This window comes from Erinaceus europaeus, chromosome 10 (genome assembly GCF_950295315.1).
Source record: "Erinaceus europaeus chromosome 10, mEriEur2.1, whole genome shotgun sequence".
Lineage (NCBI taxonomy): Eukaryota > Metazoa > Chordata > Mammalia > Eulipotyphla > Erinaceidae > Erinaceus > Erinaceus europaeus.
Window position 1 is genome coordinate 121268793 of NC_080171.1, and position 15080 is coordinate 121283872.

General features: G+C 46.1%; 1 protein-coding gene across 1 annotated transcript in view; it reads left to right on the plus strand.

The window, feature by feature from the left end:
• The window catches only part of L3MBTL4 (L3MBTL histone methyl-lysine binding protein 4), a 272867-nt gene that overhangs the window by 247725 nt on the left and 10062 nt on the right, over positions 1-15080 (plus strand). Inside the window, 1 exon segment of the mRNA XM_060200807.1 lies at positions 13748-13905. Coding sequence (XP_060056790.1) covers positions 13748-13905 — 158 coding nt within the window.

Consider the following 15080-nt stretch of genomic DNA (forward strand, 5'->3'; position numbering starts at 1 on the left):
GAGCCGGGGGCTCGAACCGGGATCCTTACGCCGGTCCTTGTGCTTTGCACCACCTGCGCTTAACCCGCTGCGCTACAGCCCGACTCCCGACTTAATATACTTAATATACTTATCCTTTCAAAGAAGCAGCTGTGGGTTTAACTCTTCTTTTATATCATCTTGTATTGCTTCTGTTAATCTCATCTCGGACTTTTACTATTTCTCTCTGTAGACTGATCATGTTGTCTATTGTTGCCCCATTTCGGCTTTTCTCAGTTTTAATGCCAGACTGTTTATCTGAGATATTTCTTCTGTTAGCAAGGGCTTGTTTTGCCAGGAACTTTTCTGTAATATTGCTTTTGCTGTATCCCATAGTTTCTGGTAGCTTGTCTCATTTTTATTGCTCTCAAGATAATTTTTAATTTCTCTTTTGATTTCTTCACTGGCTCAGTTGTTATTTGGAAGCATGAGAACTGGTACTTGATTTGTGAGAACAGAGGCAAACTAGAAACGCAGGCAGGAATGCCTCGTCAAGAAGCTGAGAGGTTGAGAACTCTGGCAGGAGTGTAAACACAGGAACATCGTTCACCAGGAGGCACTGCTAGGAAGCTGCCTCTCAGACTGTGGTCCTGTGTGTGTGAAGGGGTATCAGGAGGTCGGAGTAGTGGCCCCTCCTATGTGCACAGCCGTGTCTTGCTTCTCTGAGAACAGAGAAGAACATTGGAAATATGTCTAATGCCTAGATAAGAAAATTCTCCATTGGGGGCCAGACAGTGGCACACCTGGTTAAGCACACATATCTCCATAAGCAAGGACCTGGGTTCAAGCCTCCACTCCCCACCTGCGGGGGGGGGGGGGAAGGCTTCATGAGTGGTGAAGCAGTGCTGCTGCGGGTGTCTCTTTGTCTCCCTCTTTCTCTGCCTCTCCTCCCCCTCTTAACTTCTGTCTTCTAGCAAATTAAAATAAAACAAATATTTAGAAAAAGAAAGAAAATTCTCTATCACCAACTTTATCGTTTCACTTCTCAACAAATGTGCCTAAAAGTGAATTGTCAAAAGATGTCCCCAGCTCATTGATTCACAGGTTTCCAGTAAAGGGAGCATCAAAGGTAAACAGCTGCATGAATTTCTTAAAGGGAGAGGAGAAAGGAGTTCAGAGTGGCACCTGTGTGACTCTGTCTTGTGCCGCAGGAGCTCCCTCAGGACGACTTGCAGATGGAAAAGCCCATTGCAGAGCTGACAGAGTGCAGAATCCTGTGAAAACAGGCTGACTCCCAAGACACAGAGATTAGTTACCTGGACCACAGAGTGGTCCACGGTGGAGGCGGATTTCTCTAATTCTTTTTCTTAATTTTAATTTATTTATACAAAGGAAACATTGAGTAAACCATAGGATAAGAGGGGCACAACTCCTCACAATTCCCACCACCAGAACTCTGTATCCATCCCCTCCCCTGATAGCTTTCCCATTCTTTATCCCTCTGGGAATATGGACCCAAGGTCATTGTGGGATGCAGAAGGTGGAAGGTCTGGCTTCTGTAATTGCTTCCCTGCTGAACATGGGCGTTGGTGGTTCAATCCATACTCCCAGCCTGCCTCTCTTTTTCTCTAGTGGGGAAGGGCTCTGGGGAAGCGGAGCTCCAGGACACATTGGTGGGGTTGTCTGTCCAGGGAAGTCTGGTTGTTCTATCTGTGAACACATCAGCACTTTCATTAGGGAAGCTCTTGACACTGCCTTGCAGGAGCTGAGCTCTTCACCAGGGAAGGAAGCAACCTTCCATCCCTGAAAGAGTGGAAGGGATGAACAGCAGCTGTGTTCCCAAGCTAGTGGGGAGAGGCGCCTTGCTCACTAACTGGGGAATTTTGCCTTTTCCTCCTTCCAGACTCAGTGCTTCCTCTCACTTCTTTCTGCTGTTCCAAGTGCTTCTTTGGTCAAGTCTATGAAGGTCCCCTGTAGAATCTCTGGATAGGATAGACCTTAAAATAAATAAAATTTTAAAAGATAGGGATAGGAAGTCAGGTGGTAGCTCAGCGGTTTAAGCGCATGTGGCGCGAGGATCGGTATAAGGATCCTGGTTCGAGCCCCTGGCTCCCTACCTGCAGGAGAATGTCGCTTCCTAGGCATTGAAGCAGGTCTGCAGGTGTCTGTCTTTCTCTCCCCCTGTCTGTCTTCCCCTCCTCTCTTCATTTCTCTCTGTCCTATCCAACAACAATAACAACAATAACTACAACAATAAAAACAAGGGCAAAAAAGGGAAAATAAATAAATAAATATTTTAAAAAGATAGGGATGAGAGGATCAGTCAATCAAGAAGTCTTAATGGTTATTAACATCTATACGTCCAATGAGAGGCCATATAAATCCATGCAATATCTACTGAAAGGGCTACAGCAATATATTCACAGCAACACAGTCATAATAGGGGATTTCAACACCCCTTGGATGTTAGACCAAAAACTATCAATTACTTAGAGGAAAATATTGGCATAACTCTTTTCCATCTAAATTTTAAAGGCATCTTCAATGAAATTAATCCACTTACAAAAAAAAAAAAAACTTGACCAATAAACACCAAGCAGAACTCGGACTGGGTCTGGTGCATGGCGCCAAAGGAAAAGATGGCGGGGTGGTGGGGGAGGGTTCAGGTCCTGGAACATGATGGCAGAGGAGGACCTAGAGGGGTCTTGAATTGTCATGTAAAAAACTGAGAAATATGAACAGGGGCAGATGGCATATGGTTATGCCAAGAGACTCTTATTTCTGAGGCTCCAAAGTCTCAGGTTTGCGGTGAATTCTCCTTTTTTACCCCAACTTGGGTGGAGCTCGAAGATATCATGTTAAGTGAGATAAGTGAATATGGGCTGATCTCACTCATAGACAGAAGTTGAAAAACAAGATCAGAAGGGAAAACTCTAAGCAGAACTTGGACTGGAGTTGGTGTACTGCACCAAAGTAAAAGACTCTGGGGTTGGGGAAGGGTTCAGGGCCTGGATCATGATGGCAGAGGAGGACCTAGTGGGGGTTGTATTGTTATGTGGAAATGTTATACATGTACAAATATTGTATTTTACTGTTGATTGTAAACCATTAATCCCCCAATAAAGAAATTTTAAAGAATCTCTGGACACGTATTATCTTGAGATAAATCTGAGAGTGTTTACACAAAGATACATCTAGAGAGGAGATTGTGACATAAAGACTCTCATTAAAGAAGAGGCTATTCTCTCTTTCTGGACACAGTCTCCCCACTAACATGTCACTTGTGCCTCTAGCCCTTTGGACAGAAATATGGAGACAGTGACAGAAAGGACCAGCTTTGAAAAATGGAAGACAGAGGAATGCCCCCTATGCAATGATCTCTGGGTCAACATCTCAGCCCTGCCTACTTCAGTGAAATAATGTTTACCAGGCAACTTCCTGTTTCCCCAAGTTTGGAGAGGTGCTGGAAGAGTGGTCTAGCAGCCCGTGGTGACATTCTCTTTGGTGCCGTTCTTCTCATTCTGGCTGTCAATGCTCTGACCTCTACTTCTCCTCTTGAGCCTGAGTACTGGGAGCTCTATTGACCTGGAGTTCTCTCTGATCAAGGTGAGCATCTGTGACCTCCTTGCTCAGTGTGTCCAGTGATTGAGAAAAGTCCAGTACAGAGAATCTGGAAGTAAAACCCAGTGAGAAATGGTCACTTACAGAAAATTGCAGCAGAGATCTAAAACTTTCCATCTGTCCAGAAGGAAGCATCTCTCTACTCCCTCCCCACAAAAAATACCAGCTGTTCATCAACAGCTCTTCTGCTATCTCCTGTGCACCGCGTGCTTGCTAGCCAGTGTTCTCAGTAGGGAAATGGGCTGCCAGGATAAGGGACAGCGACTGTCTCTCCTTTCCCAGAGGTAGGTTGTGTAAGACTTTAAGATTGATGACATGCTTTGGTCCACTTGTTTCTCCGAGTTCCATGTTATTGAATCTAAGAAATGGCTATTGAGTTAACACGCCTGCCTAGGCTCGTATTCTGCACTAGTACAACTGGGCTGCTGTACATTCTCTACCCAGAGCACAACGGATTTTCCTTGCAAATCCATCTCGAGGATACAGTGCTCCTTTCAGTTTAGAACTACAATCCATTGCTGGACTTAAATGTAATGAAACCATCGCTTCATGTCTGCACGCAAAGTAGACTCTTCTTCTGTGTCGTATGGACATACGCATAAAGATGGTAGGGCCTTTCCGTGTGCAAATGCCAACCCAGGCCTTTCCGTGTGCAAATGCCGACCCAGGCCTTTCAGCGTGCAAATGCCGACCCAGGCCTTTCAGCATGCAAATGCTGACCCAGACACAGTCCGCTCTTCTTATGGCTACTACACATGGCTCTTGTTCAGGTTGACAGGAGTTACTATTCTCAAAGCAGACATCCCTAACCTGGTAACATCCTAGGCCAAGGAAGTCTTGCAGAAGCTTAAAAAAAAACAAACAAAAACCATTTGGAGTGTTTCCCGCCTCGCGTTTCAGTAGTAGTAGGACCTACCATGTAACAACAGCTGTCGTTAAGGTTTGGGGCTCCAGCAGGCCGGGCTAGCTTCGCAGCGGTAGACAGAGACAACCAGAGACACACCGCTGGCCAGTGAAGCTTTATTTCTTTATTCACGAAAAACGATTCATAAACTAACCCAAACCAATCACCACACAGATCTGTCCTACATCCTTCTCCTCACGTGGCCGCGCCAAGAACTGCTCAAGTCTGTAGGGGTTCTGGGGCGGGGAGAAGAGGGCCTGCGAAACTAGGAGGGGCCATACCACAATCTCCCAGAGGCGGGGGTGGAGTGGGGCTGGGGGGGGTGAGACCAAAACCAATGTGAAGCATACAACAAACAGCAATGTCCGAGGGCTCAGTCTTCTGGAGGGCATGTGCCCACTAAGGCATAGAAAGTCATCTTGTGGGGCTGGGTAGTGGCGCACCTGGTTGAGCACACATATTACAGTGTGTAAGGACCCAGGTTCAAGCCCCTCATCCCCACCCGCAGGGGGCAATCTTCGTGAGTGGGGAAGCAGGGCTGCAGGTGTCTCTCTCTGTCTCCACGCCCCCTTGATTTCTGGTTAGCTCAATCCAGTAATTAAAGATTATAAACATAAAAAAGTAAACAAAGTGCAATAAAATCATCTTATTAGGGACCAGGTGGTAGCTCTCCCAGTTAAATGCACACAGGACCATGCACAAGGGCCCCGGTTCAAGGCCTGGGACCCCACTTGCAGGCGGAAGTTTCACAAGTGGGGAGCACTGCTGCAGGTGTCTCTCTTTCTATAATACAACACAGTGCAGAATGCAGTTTTCTAACATGTTAAGTACATGGAGGTGGTCACTGAAGGGGAAAGAATCACTTTCCTGTACAACGCTGCTCTGAATCTTTCCTCTCTACGAAAGTTATCACAGGGGTGCAGCATCACTGAGAGCTATGCACGTGCTAGCAGGTACAGGGTAAATCGAGTGGGTCAGTGCTGTCATAGGCTGATACCCGACAGCAAGGAAAGCACATATGAGAAGAGGATTTGGACCATTGTGGTTTTATTTTTCCCTTCCTCTTTTTTTTTTTTTTTTTTTGTTTCTTGAGCAGAGGATACAGTAGTAGGATTGTTACCCCTTCATTCAAGAGAAGGTTACTTCTGAAATGGGCCTCCGTTTTGAGTGATATTTTGAAATAGTTCTCAAGGCCCAGTCGTGCCGACTCTGCCTACCACTGAGTAGTTTTGGTGTATCAGCTTTTTTTTTTTTTCCTCCAGGGTTATTGCTGGGCTCGGTGCCTGCACCATGAATCCACCGCTCCTGGAGGCCATTTTTTCCCCGTTTTGTTGCCCTAGTTGTTGCAGCCTCGTTGCGGTTATTATTGCCATTGTTGACGTTGCTTTGTTGTTGGATAGGACAGAGAGAAATGGAGAGAGGAGGGGAAGACAGAGAGAGAGGGGAGAGAAAGATAGACACCTGCAGACCTGCTTCACCGCCCGTGAAGTAACTCCCCTGCAGATAGGACAGAGAGAAATGGAGAGAGGAGGGGAAGACAGAGAGGGGGAGAGAAAGACAGACACTTGCAGACCTGCTTCACTGCCCGTGAAGCGACTCCCCTGCAGGTGGGGAGCCGGGGGCTCGAACCGGGATCCTTGCGCCACGTGCGCTTAACCCACTGCGCCACCGCCTGATTCCCGGTGTATCAGCTTTTGTAAAGAATCAGCCATATATTTTTCTAAAGAATACTTCCATAGAGGATTTTTTTTCCCCAGTGTGGGGCAAAGGGGGAGAGTAGAACAAAAACAAGAGAGGTAAGTGAGGGGCAGAGAAAAATGTGAGGCCTTCCTTCATGCTATTTTCAGAATAATGCAATCTGTTCATCACTAAATTCTTTTAAGTCCGTGGTATGTAGAGACAGACGGTACTGTCTGCCAGGCCGTGCATCTGTTCATGCCAGGGTCACACAGCCTCTGCCATGGCCTAGCTGGGCTGGGCTTTCTCTTTTCAGCAGCACAGAGCTACCACATCAGTTGGATTTCAGCAAGTTACTACTGTCTCTGAAAATAATAACAACTTCTTAATTTCTTTTTTTAAATTATGAAGGGAGTGGATGCTTTACAGTGCAATCATTGACATGTACACATACAATTTCACTGTGTACCAGACCCTCAGAGTATCCTCCCTCCCTCTCCCTCCCCTTCTCCTCCCCTTTGCTCTGGTGCAGTACCCCATGTCCAGTCCCTGTTTCACTCAGTGCTCTCCCTCCCTGTCCCTAGTTTATTAAGTCCTGCTAATAAGTGAGATCAGTTGCTATGCATCCCTCTTTTTGGCTCACTCAACCTAATGTCCTCAAGTTTCATCCAAAGGAATGCAAAGAAGACAACCTCATCATTTTTTGTTTGCTTCTTGTATTTTTACATGGAACCATTTATTTCTTCTTCTGAGGAGGTAGCTGAGTGGACTCAGATCTATGGCCACGTCTTTGAAACTCTAGGCAGACAGTCATTTTTTTTTTAATCCTTCAGTTAGGAACAGAGCTGAACAGGCTGTCTCAAAGACCTGATAGTGACCAAAATCTCAGAGCACTTGGACTGAACCATTTTTTTTTTAATTTATAAAAAGGAAACACTGACAAAACCATAGGATAAGAGGAGTACAACTCCACACAATTCCCACCACCAGAACTCGGTATCCCATCCCCTCCCCTGATAACTTTCCTATTCTCTATCCCTCTGGGAGTATGGACCCAGGGACTAGAATTCCTTATGGGGAGCAGAAGGTGGAAGGTCTGGCTTCTGTAATTGCTTCCCCGCTGAACATGGGTGTTGACAGGTGGATCCATACTCCCAGCCTGTCTCTCTTTTTCCCTAGTGGGGTGGGCCTCTGGGGAAGTGGAGCTCCAGGACACATTGGTGGGGTTGTCTGTCCAGGGAAGTCTGGTTGGCATCATGGTAGCATCTGGAACCTGGTAGTTGACAAGAGAGTTAACATACAAAGCCAAACAAATTGTTGACCAATCATGAACCTAAAGACTGGAATAGTGCAGATGAAGAGTTGGGGAGGGTGGTCCTCCATTTTGTAGATAGCTAGTAGGCATATTTTAGTTATATTCCAAAGGGCCTGTGGCTATACTAGTTTTTTTTTCTTTTTCTTTTATTCCTGAGCCTGAAATCTGAAATACAGGTGAATCCAAATTATTGTCTGGGAAGATGATGTCATGGCTGGAAAAAGGACCAGAAAGCTGGATCAGGGTAGAAAGTAGCTCCCTAATATGGGAAAGGGATATAAATATTGTTGACTGTAAAGCCCATCGATTCTGATATGGAGCACATATTCAGCTTAGGAGCCTGTGTGACCTCTGCATCCCTGTAGATCTGAGCTCACATTCTGTGGTTATCAGTAGGAATGTTCCAAGCTGCCCCAATTTCAGGACCCATCTTCCTCAGGTGGAACATAGAGTGTGTCATCCAGCACAAATCTTTGGCTTGACTATTTCTGAACTCACCCTTCCCCCCCCCCCATTGTGCTTGTTTAAAAGGCATCAACTCAAAAGAAATACCCAGTGAAGAGAAAAACAGTAGCAATTCTACTATTATTATTCTGAAAATGGCAAGCCACTGAGGTAACATAGATTACATGCTCTATTTTCTGGAAGGGGAAAGACATCTTAAATGTAGGCATAGATTTCTTTATTGTCACTCACACACTGGTATGAGAGACAAAGCCGGGATTATGCATGCATTTTCACTTCCAGCGAAAAAGCATTTTTGATTAATTAAAATAGCAAAGCCTCCAGTGGGAGGAAATGCTTTTGCAGAACGGATTCACTTGGCTGACTTTTAGAGGCCTTAGGTAGAATTCACTGCTGCAAGGAAGCGTCCTCACTGGGGAGCATCCACACCTCCCCACTGTGTCAGGTGGACTCAGGACAGGATGCTGGGCCTTGTGGATAAATTACCCAATTGAGGGAAAACCCTTTCTCCTCTCTGCTCCCGGAAGACACCCTTTTCTAACCTATAAAACTCCTACTCGGAATAGCAGACTGTAATCCTTCAGTTTACATGAAAATGATTCTGAGGACACTCCACAACTTCAGCAAAGGTTTTTAATTTATTCACAACTGGGCCAGCAGAACAGTTCAACGGACAGTGTGCTGCTTTGCCATGTATGTGGCCCAGGGTCAAGCCAGCCTCTGCCACACTGAAGGGAGCTTTGCTGTTGTGGTCTTTTTCACTCCCTCTCTCTGCCTCTCTATTAAAAAAAAAAAGACAAAAAGATTTATTAACTAGTTAGTAAGTTTCTAATTTGCAGGACTTGGTGAGGAGTTAAGAATAATCATGTTGCTGATAGAGACAGGCTAGGGGTGTGGATCCACCTGCCAATGCCCATGTCCAGTGAATAAGCAATTACAGAAGACCAGACCTCCCACCTTCTGCACCCCAAAAAGAATTTTGGTCATATATCCAGCAGGGGAGTAATGATAGGGGGAAGATGACCAGATAGCTCTGAACCCCAATTCCATCAGGACCCAGAGAGAAAAGCAGGGAAAAGGAAGGATATTCAGAAGTAGTAGTAGGTGTGGGTGTGACTTGGAAAGGAAAAGAAGACAGAACCATGGGGAAAAAAAATGGATAAACAGATACAAATATAGACAGCTCGTTGTAGAAATAATAGTTAACCCATATCTGCAGCCTTGGGAGAACTGCTGTAGCTTCCACTGGAGGGGTTGGGGGACACAGAACTCTGGTGGTGGGAATGGGTCAGAGTTCTACCCCTTATCTTATAATTTTGTGAGTTAATATTAAGTCACTAATAAAATCAAAATAAATAAAAAATCAGCACGTCCATATTGGGTAAAAATGTATGCAGATTTTTAAGTGCATATTTCCAAAGGTCTAATTTTGTGCACAGAATTTAGAATTATGCAAATTACCCCACTTTTTAAATCTATCAGGAGCCACATAATCTGAAACTGCCAGGCCCAGCGCTACTTAGCAGGGTTCCTGGTTGCTGCCTGTGAGCACGTCTGCCTAGGAAACAGATGCCCTGCTCTGTGTCCAGAGCGACCTGTGGATTCCACTCTCCTTTCCTCCCACTGGGATCCTGGGATCTAGAAGGATTTTGGTCACTGTAAAGCCACTTTAATGTGAAATCTGAACATGACCCTCAAGATCTTGAATACCAGCCTGTCCAGCCTCACAGGACTGTGGAAACATTGTATAGTTCCACATTCAGCATTGCTACAGTTTGAAAACCTTTAACATTGTGGCCCAGGTGTTGCCATAGTGGATAAATCATAGGGCTCTCAGGCATGAGGTCCCAAGTTCAACCCCCACCCCCCAGCATTCCATGTGCAAAGGGCAATGCTCTGATGTTCTCTCTCCTCTTTCTCCTCCACGCTCAGTAAATAAATAAATATAAAAGACCCTTAACATCTTTAAATAATTATATAGAAAACTGGAAAATGTTATGCATGTACAAACTATTGTATTTAATGCTATCGTAGTATTTATTTTTTAAAAAAGGTTTATATATTTGTTTTTTATACTTCTCTATATATTGAATTAAGACAGAAACTGAGATATAATGGAGAGATAAAGGAGAGCGACATCTACAGCACTGCCTCATGGCTCATGAAGCTTCCTTGGCAGGTGGGAACCGGGCTTGAACCCAAGTTCTTGTGCCTGGTAACATGTGTGTTCAACCAGATGGGTTTGAGGAAGGGAAAGAGAGAGAGGTGTCAGACCACTGCTCAGCTCTGGCTTATGGCATTGCTAGGTGTTGAACCTAGAATCTTTGCTGCCTTTTAATAACCATTATGCTGGGTGGGTTATGTCATGCCTGAGGCTCCCAAGTTCCAGGTTCAATCCCCCACACCACCATAAGCCAGAACTGAGCAGTGCTTTGGCAGAAAAAAACCATTATGCTGTCTCTCCAGCTACTATATGATTTTAAAGATGAAACTCTTGATACACAGATGTTTAGACTCTAACCTAGTCACTCATCTCTGTGAGATCAGGGTTCACAACCCAAGGCGATCCAGTGTGGTCCTCACCTTGCCCCCGCCTCAATATCAACCTGGGACAAAGAAAATAAATAGTACGTAACACTCTCAGAATGAACTCCCTCTGTGTTGTTAACTGTTGGGAAAATATATATAGTCTAGCACTGTATTCATTGCAGCTCACACAGCATCATCCTAGCATAGCAGCGTTGGTCTCGGGGAGCCTGCAGTCTAAGGATTGATGGATTTTGTTGGCGTGTTGGGGAACCTGCCCAGCCCTTCATACACACTCTCCTTATCCTTCCTACCAGCCCTATCTCAAACACCATGAACTCCAGTTCCGTCTGAAATATTGCAGAATAGATATTTCAAACTTAACTACAGAGGGACTCAATCCGTAACCAAGCTTATTAATTTTTTAAGCTGTTTTTATTATCTTTATTTATTGGATAGAGATTGTCAGAAATCAAGAAGGGGGGAGATAGAGAAGGAGAGAGACAGAGAAACACCTGCAGCCCTGCTTCACCACTTGCAAAGCTTTAACATATGCGTTCAACCAGGTGTGCCACCAGCTGGCCCGCCAAAACTCTTTTTTTTTGGTGCAAAAAACCCACCTTTCAAGCTCTTCACCCTTTGATGTGCAGTTAAGGATAGTGGGGGGGGGGGGAAGAAGAGAAAAAGGTTTTCATGTTCAGCATATGAATGACTGGCATATAGGCTCTAAACCCCGAGGCTGTAGATAAAGACAATGGTGAAACACTTTGGCCTAGAGAGCCTCTTCCAAGGTAGGTTTTCCTCAGCCTTAGAGTAACCTAACTTTTACTGCCCTTCACACAGTCGACTTTAACGGGGCCACGTTAACCACATGTAAAGAGCGTCAAGCCCACCTGTGCTCCCAGGAGCAGCTGGAAGCGAGTGTTCCCCACCCGTATTCATGCACGCAGATGCTGTCTCACTACTGAACTGCATGGAACTAGTTCTTCCTCCAGAACCGTGAAGCAGCCTCAGCCCTGAGGGGCTCGGGGGACCCTGTGCTTCATTAGTGCTGGAATCACACCTGAGGTATATTTCCATGTGGAAGTCTCAGTACCCAGGGCAATTTACCTCTTCAATTACCCTAGTGGGATTTCTTTTTTGGGTGTGTGTGTGTGTGTCTGGAAACATTATTAGTGTGTGTGTGTATATGTGTATTTGTGTGTGTGTGTGTTCGCTTTCAGCCTTTATATTTGAATCATGAATCGTGGAAACAGATTAGCGTCACTCACATTTGGGGACTTCAACTTGATTTATACAAGGCCTGTGTGTGAGAGACACATGCGCATATCCTTTTGAGTCCATGCCATCTTAGCAGGACACCTGATTGATGCCATGGTCCTTTTTCTAGAATAAAACCTGCCTGCCGAGGCTCAGGTCTTAATGCCTCTGAGTACAGGGCTTTTTAACTCTTGGTGGCCCAGGGAAGCCCTTGGTAATAATCTCTGCACTGCTATAACTGCAGTCTGTACTGCACCGCTTTCCGACCTGGCTTCCCAGGGTGAATTTTGTACAAGCTCTGTCTAGACGGGCTTTCTGAAGGAGATTCAAAGTTTCTGTTCAGAACCATGAGCCTTACACACTGTGGGGCTGAACTACACGGAGAGAGATAACCTATTTACATACTAAAAAGGTCAGTGTTGGACAGTCAGCATTTAGAGATGAATTTTCTATTGCCTACAACTGGAGCATAAGAATTTGGGAGAAGGCCACAATTTTGCTGTCTCTGTTTGTGTAGACAGCAAACATGGTAGGTAAATGAGCTGTCTGCAGAGCAGGTAGGGCAGTGATGGACACACTACTCCCAGATTGCTAATGGGTGTGTGCCTACAGTCATGTAAAGTGCAGGTTTGCCTCACCTTCTGAAGACTGCAATTAATCTGAGGTGGAAATATTTGCATAGTAGCCTTTCAGATTCTGCTAGTACAACATAAACCGTCCTAATAGAATGTAAGTTCCGTGGCTGCTGTTTGCTTAGACTGCTATTTGCATTAGGAATGTATTAATAGAAGCAAAGGTGGGCCTTCAGTGGGCTTAAAACATTTCCTGTGGTCTTTCTTGTCAAAGTCTCTTTAAATCCTGACAGCTTAATTTTGCTGATGTGTATTGAAAGGACCATAAATAAGGTCATTATAAAGGCATCCATTTGGGCTGGAATCTCAAGTTTTTACTGTTTCTTCTTTTTGTTGTTTGTTTTGTTTTGTTTTTGTTTTTGTTTTTACCACAGCACTGCTCAGCTCTGGCTTACGGTGGTGTGAAGGGTTAAGCCTGGAACTTCCTAGCCTCAGGCATGAGAGTCTCTTTGCAGAACGTTATACTGTCTAACCCCACTCTCTGTGTGTCCCTTTGCAGACTGCAAGTCAACTCATCAGGGAATTGAGATCATGGCTCCATCTGAATGTGGAGATGTGACACAGAAATCAAGTCATTCTCCAAAGTGGAAGTGGGTGAGAGCAGGTCTTGCTCCTTGGTGATGGCAGCCGTGGCCCTTGGAAGCCTGGCACTTCCAGACTGTGTGCTCTGGAAGGAGCATCCACTGAGGAGTGTCTGTCCCATGGCATTCCTGTCTCAGCTGTGCTGCTTGCTGGGAGTCCCATTGAGCTTGCCACCGTCTCTCGTTGGGAGCTACAGTGACAGCTGCCACTCAGGTTCTCAAGGGAACCCTGTGCTGCGTGTGCCCCATGCTCAGTGCTGCCCAGGAGACCCAGAAAGCCAGATGTGGACTTGGGCTCTTTATGTGGGGTCATTGCATCTCTGCAGGCATTTGAAGTAGCATCCACTTAGAGATTATTCGGGGTGTGTGTTCACATCCTGGGTGGCTCTGTGTGCTGACCCCACTAATGGTCACAGCCTTTGAGGCTCTCTATTTCCACAGCTCCAGGTTTAGAGAAGAAAAAAAAAGGGGGGGGGGAAGGCCAGTGTTCCTGACAAGCTAGCTCTTTATTGACATCATACAGAGTCTCATCAAGATTGTTTGAACTTCCTGGACAAAAAGCCACAGTCTTCTGGACCTTGTATGACATCTGTTTCTCACAAGCATGGTTTTGAAACAGCAGCATTGTCAGGCCTGCTCTGGGACTCCTGGCAATGTTGCTGTGTGACCAGAGACCAGGGTTTCCCTGTGACCACACTCACCTGACTCCAGGCCTCACTGATGAGGGCAGGCCTGGAGGGCATTCACTGACTCACAAGGCCTACGGTCTGTGCCTCACCTCCCCTCTGCAGCCTCCCCTGTTTTTCAGAAAACTCTGCAGAGCAGACTCACCAGTCCGTCTTCATGCCGTCCGTGTCAGCCAGCCCCTTCCGTGACCTCCCCCTGGGAAGGGAGCAGCACTGTAAGCTTCTGCCCGGTGTGGCCAACATCCAGGCTGGCCAGGTGGCCTGATGGACAGTGGATGAGGTAAGTAATGGCGCCTTGGGACCCTGGGATGGAACAAATACAGCTGCTGAGAATTTCTTCTCAGCCCTCCATCTGCTCTCTCAGATAAATACAAGATCCACATGGATAAAAGAAAAAGTCATGACTTGATTTTCATCCTGCTCTCCTCAACCTTAGCCCAGCACCATCTCTGTGCTGTGGGCCCTGGGATAAGTCAGGCAGAACACCCAGCCTCCAGCCCCTTGTCGTAAGTTTAGGCCAGGGAGGCCTAGTTCAGATGCATTAGCATGTCAGGCCTGTGTCCCCACTCTGAGCAGTGTCCCTCCCACCCCAGGACAGCTCCGTGCTCTGAAGGCTCCTCTTCATGGCGCCTGCAGGGCTCAGTACATTCTGTAGCTCCCCACTGCTGAGCCGGTGTGTGCTGCCACCTCTTTGTCTACCTGCACTCACAGGTGATCTGGTTGACTTTAGGCTTGTGTTTAAGAGTTCATTAGGGGAGTCGGGCGGTAGCGCAGCGGGTTAAGCGCAGGTGGCACAAAGCACAAGGACCGGCATAAGGATCCCGGTTCGAATCCCGGCTCACCACCTGCAGGGGAGTCGCTTCACAGGCAGTGAAGCAGGTCTGCAGGTGTCTGTCTTTCTCTCCCCCTCTCTGTCTTCCCCTCCTCTCTCCGTTTCTCTCTGTCCTATCCAACAACGACAACAACAATAATAACTACAACAATAAAACAACAAGGGCAACAAAAGGGAATAAATAAATAAAATAAATATTAAAAAAAAAGAGTTCATTAGACTGGCTAAGTGCACATAGTACTAGGCACAAGGACCCGCACAAGGATCCTGGTTCGAGCCCCCGGCTCCCCACCTGCAGGGGGTCGCTTCACAAGCGGTGAAGCAGGTCTGCAGGTGTCTGTCTTTCTCTCCCTCTCCCTATCTCCCCCTTCTCTCTCCATTTCTCCCTGTCCTGTCCAAAAAAAATGGAGAAGATGGTCTCCAGTAGCAGTGGATTCATAGTTCCAGCACCAAGTCCAAGTGATAAGCCGGGAGGCAAAAACAAACAAACAAACAAACAACCCAGTTAATTAGGTCACAACATTGTGTGAGCTGCTAAACAGAAGGAAAGTGGATCTGATAATTAATATACACGTTTACAATATTAATTTTTAAGAAGGACCAAGTAAATACCACTGTTTACA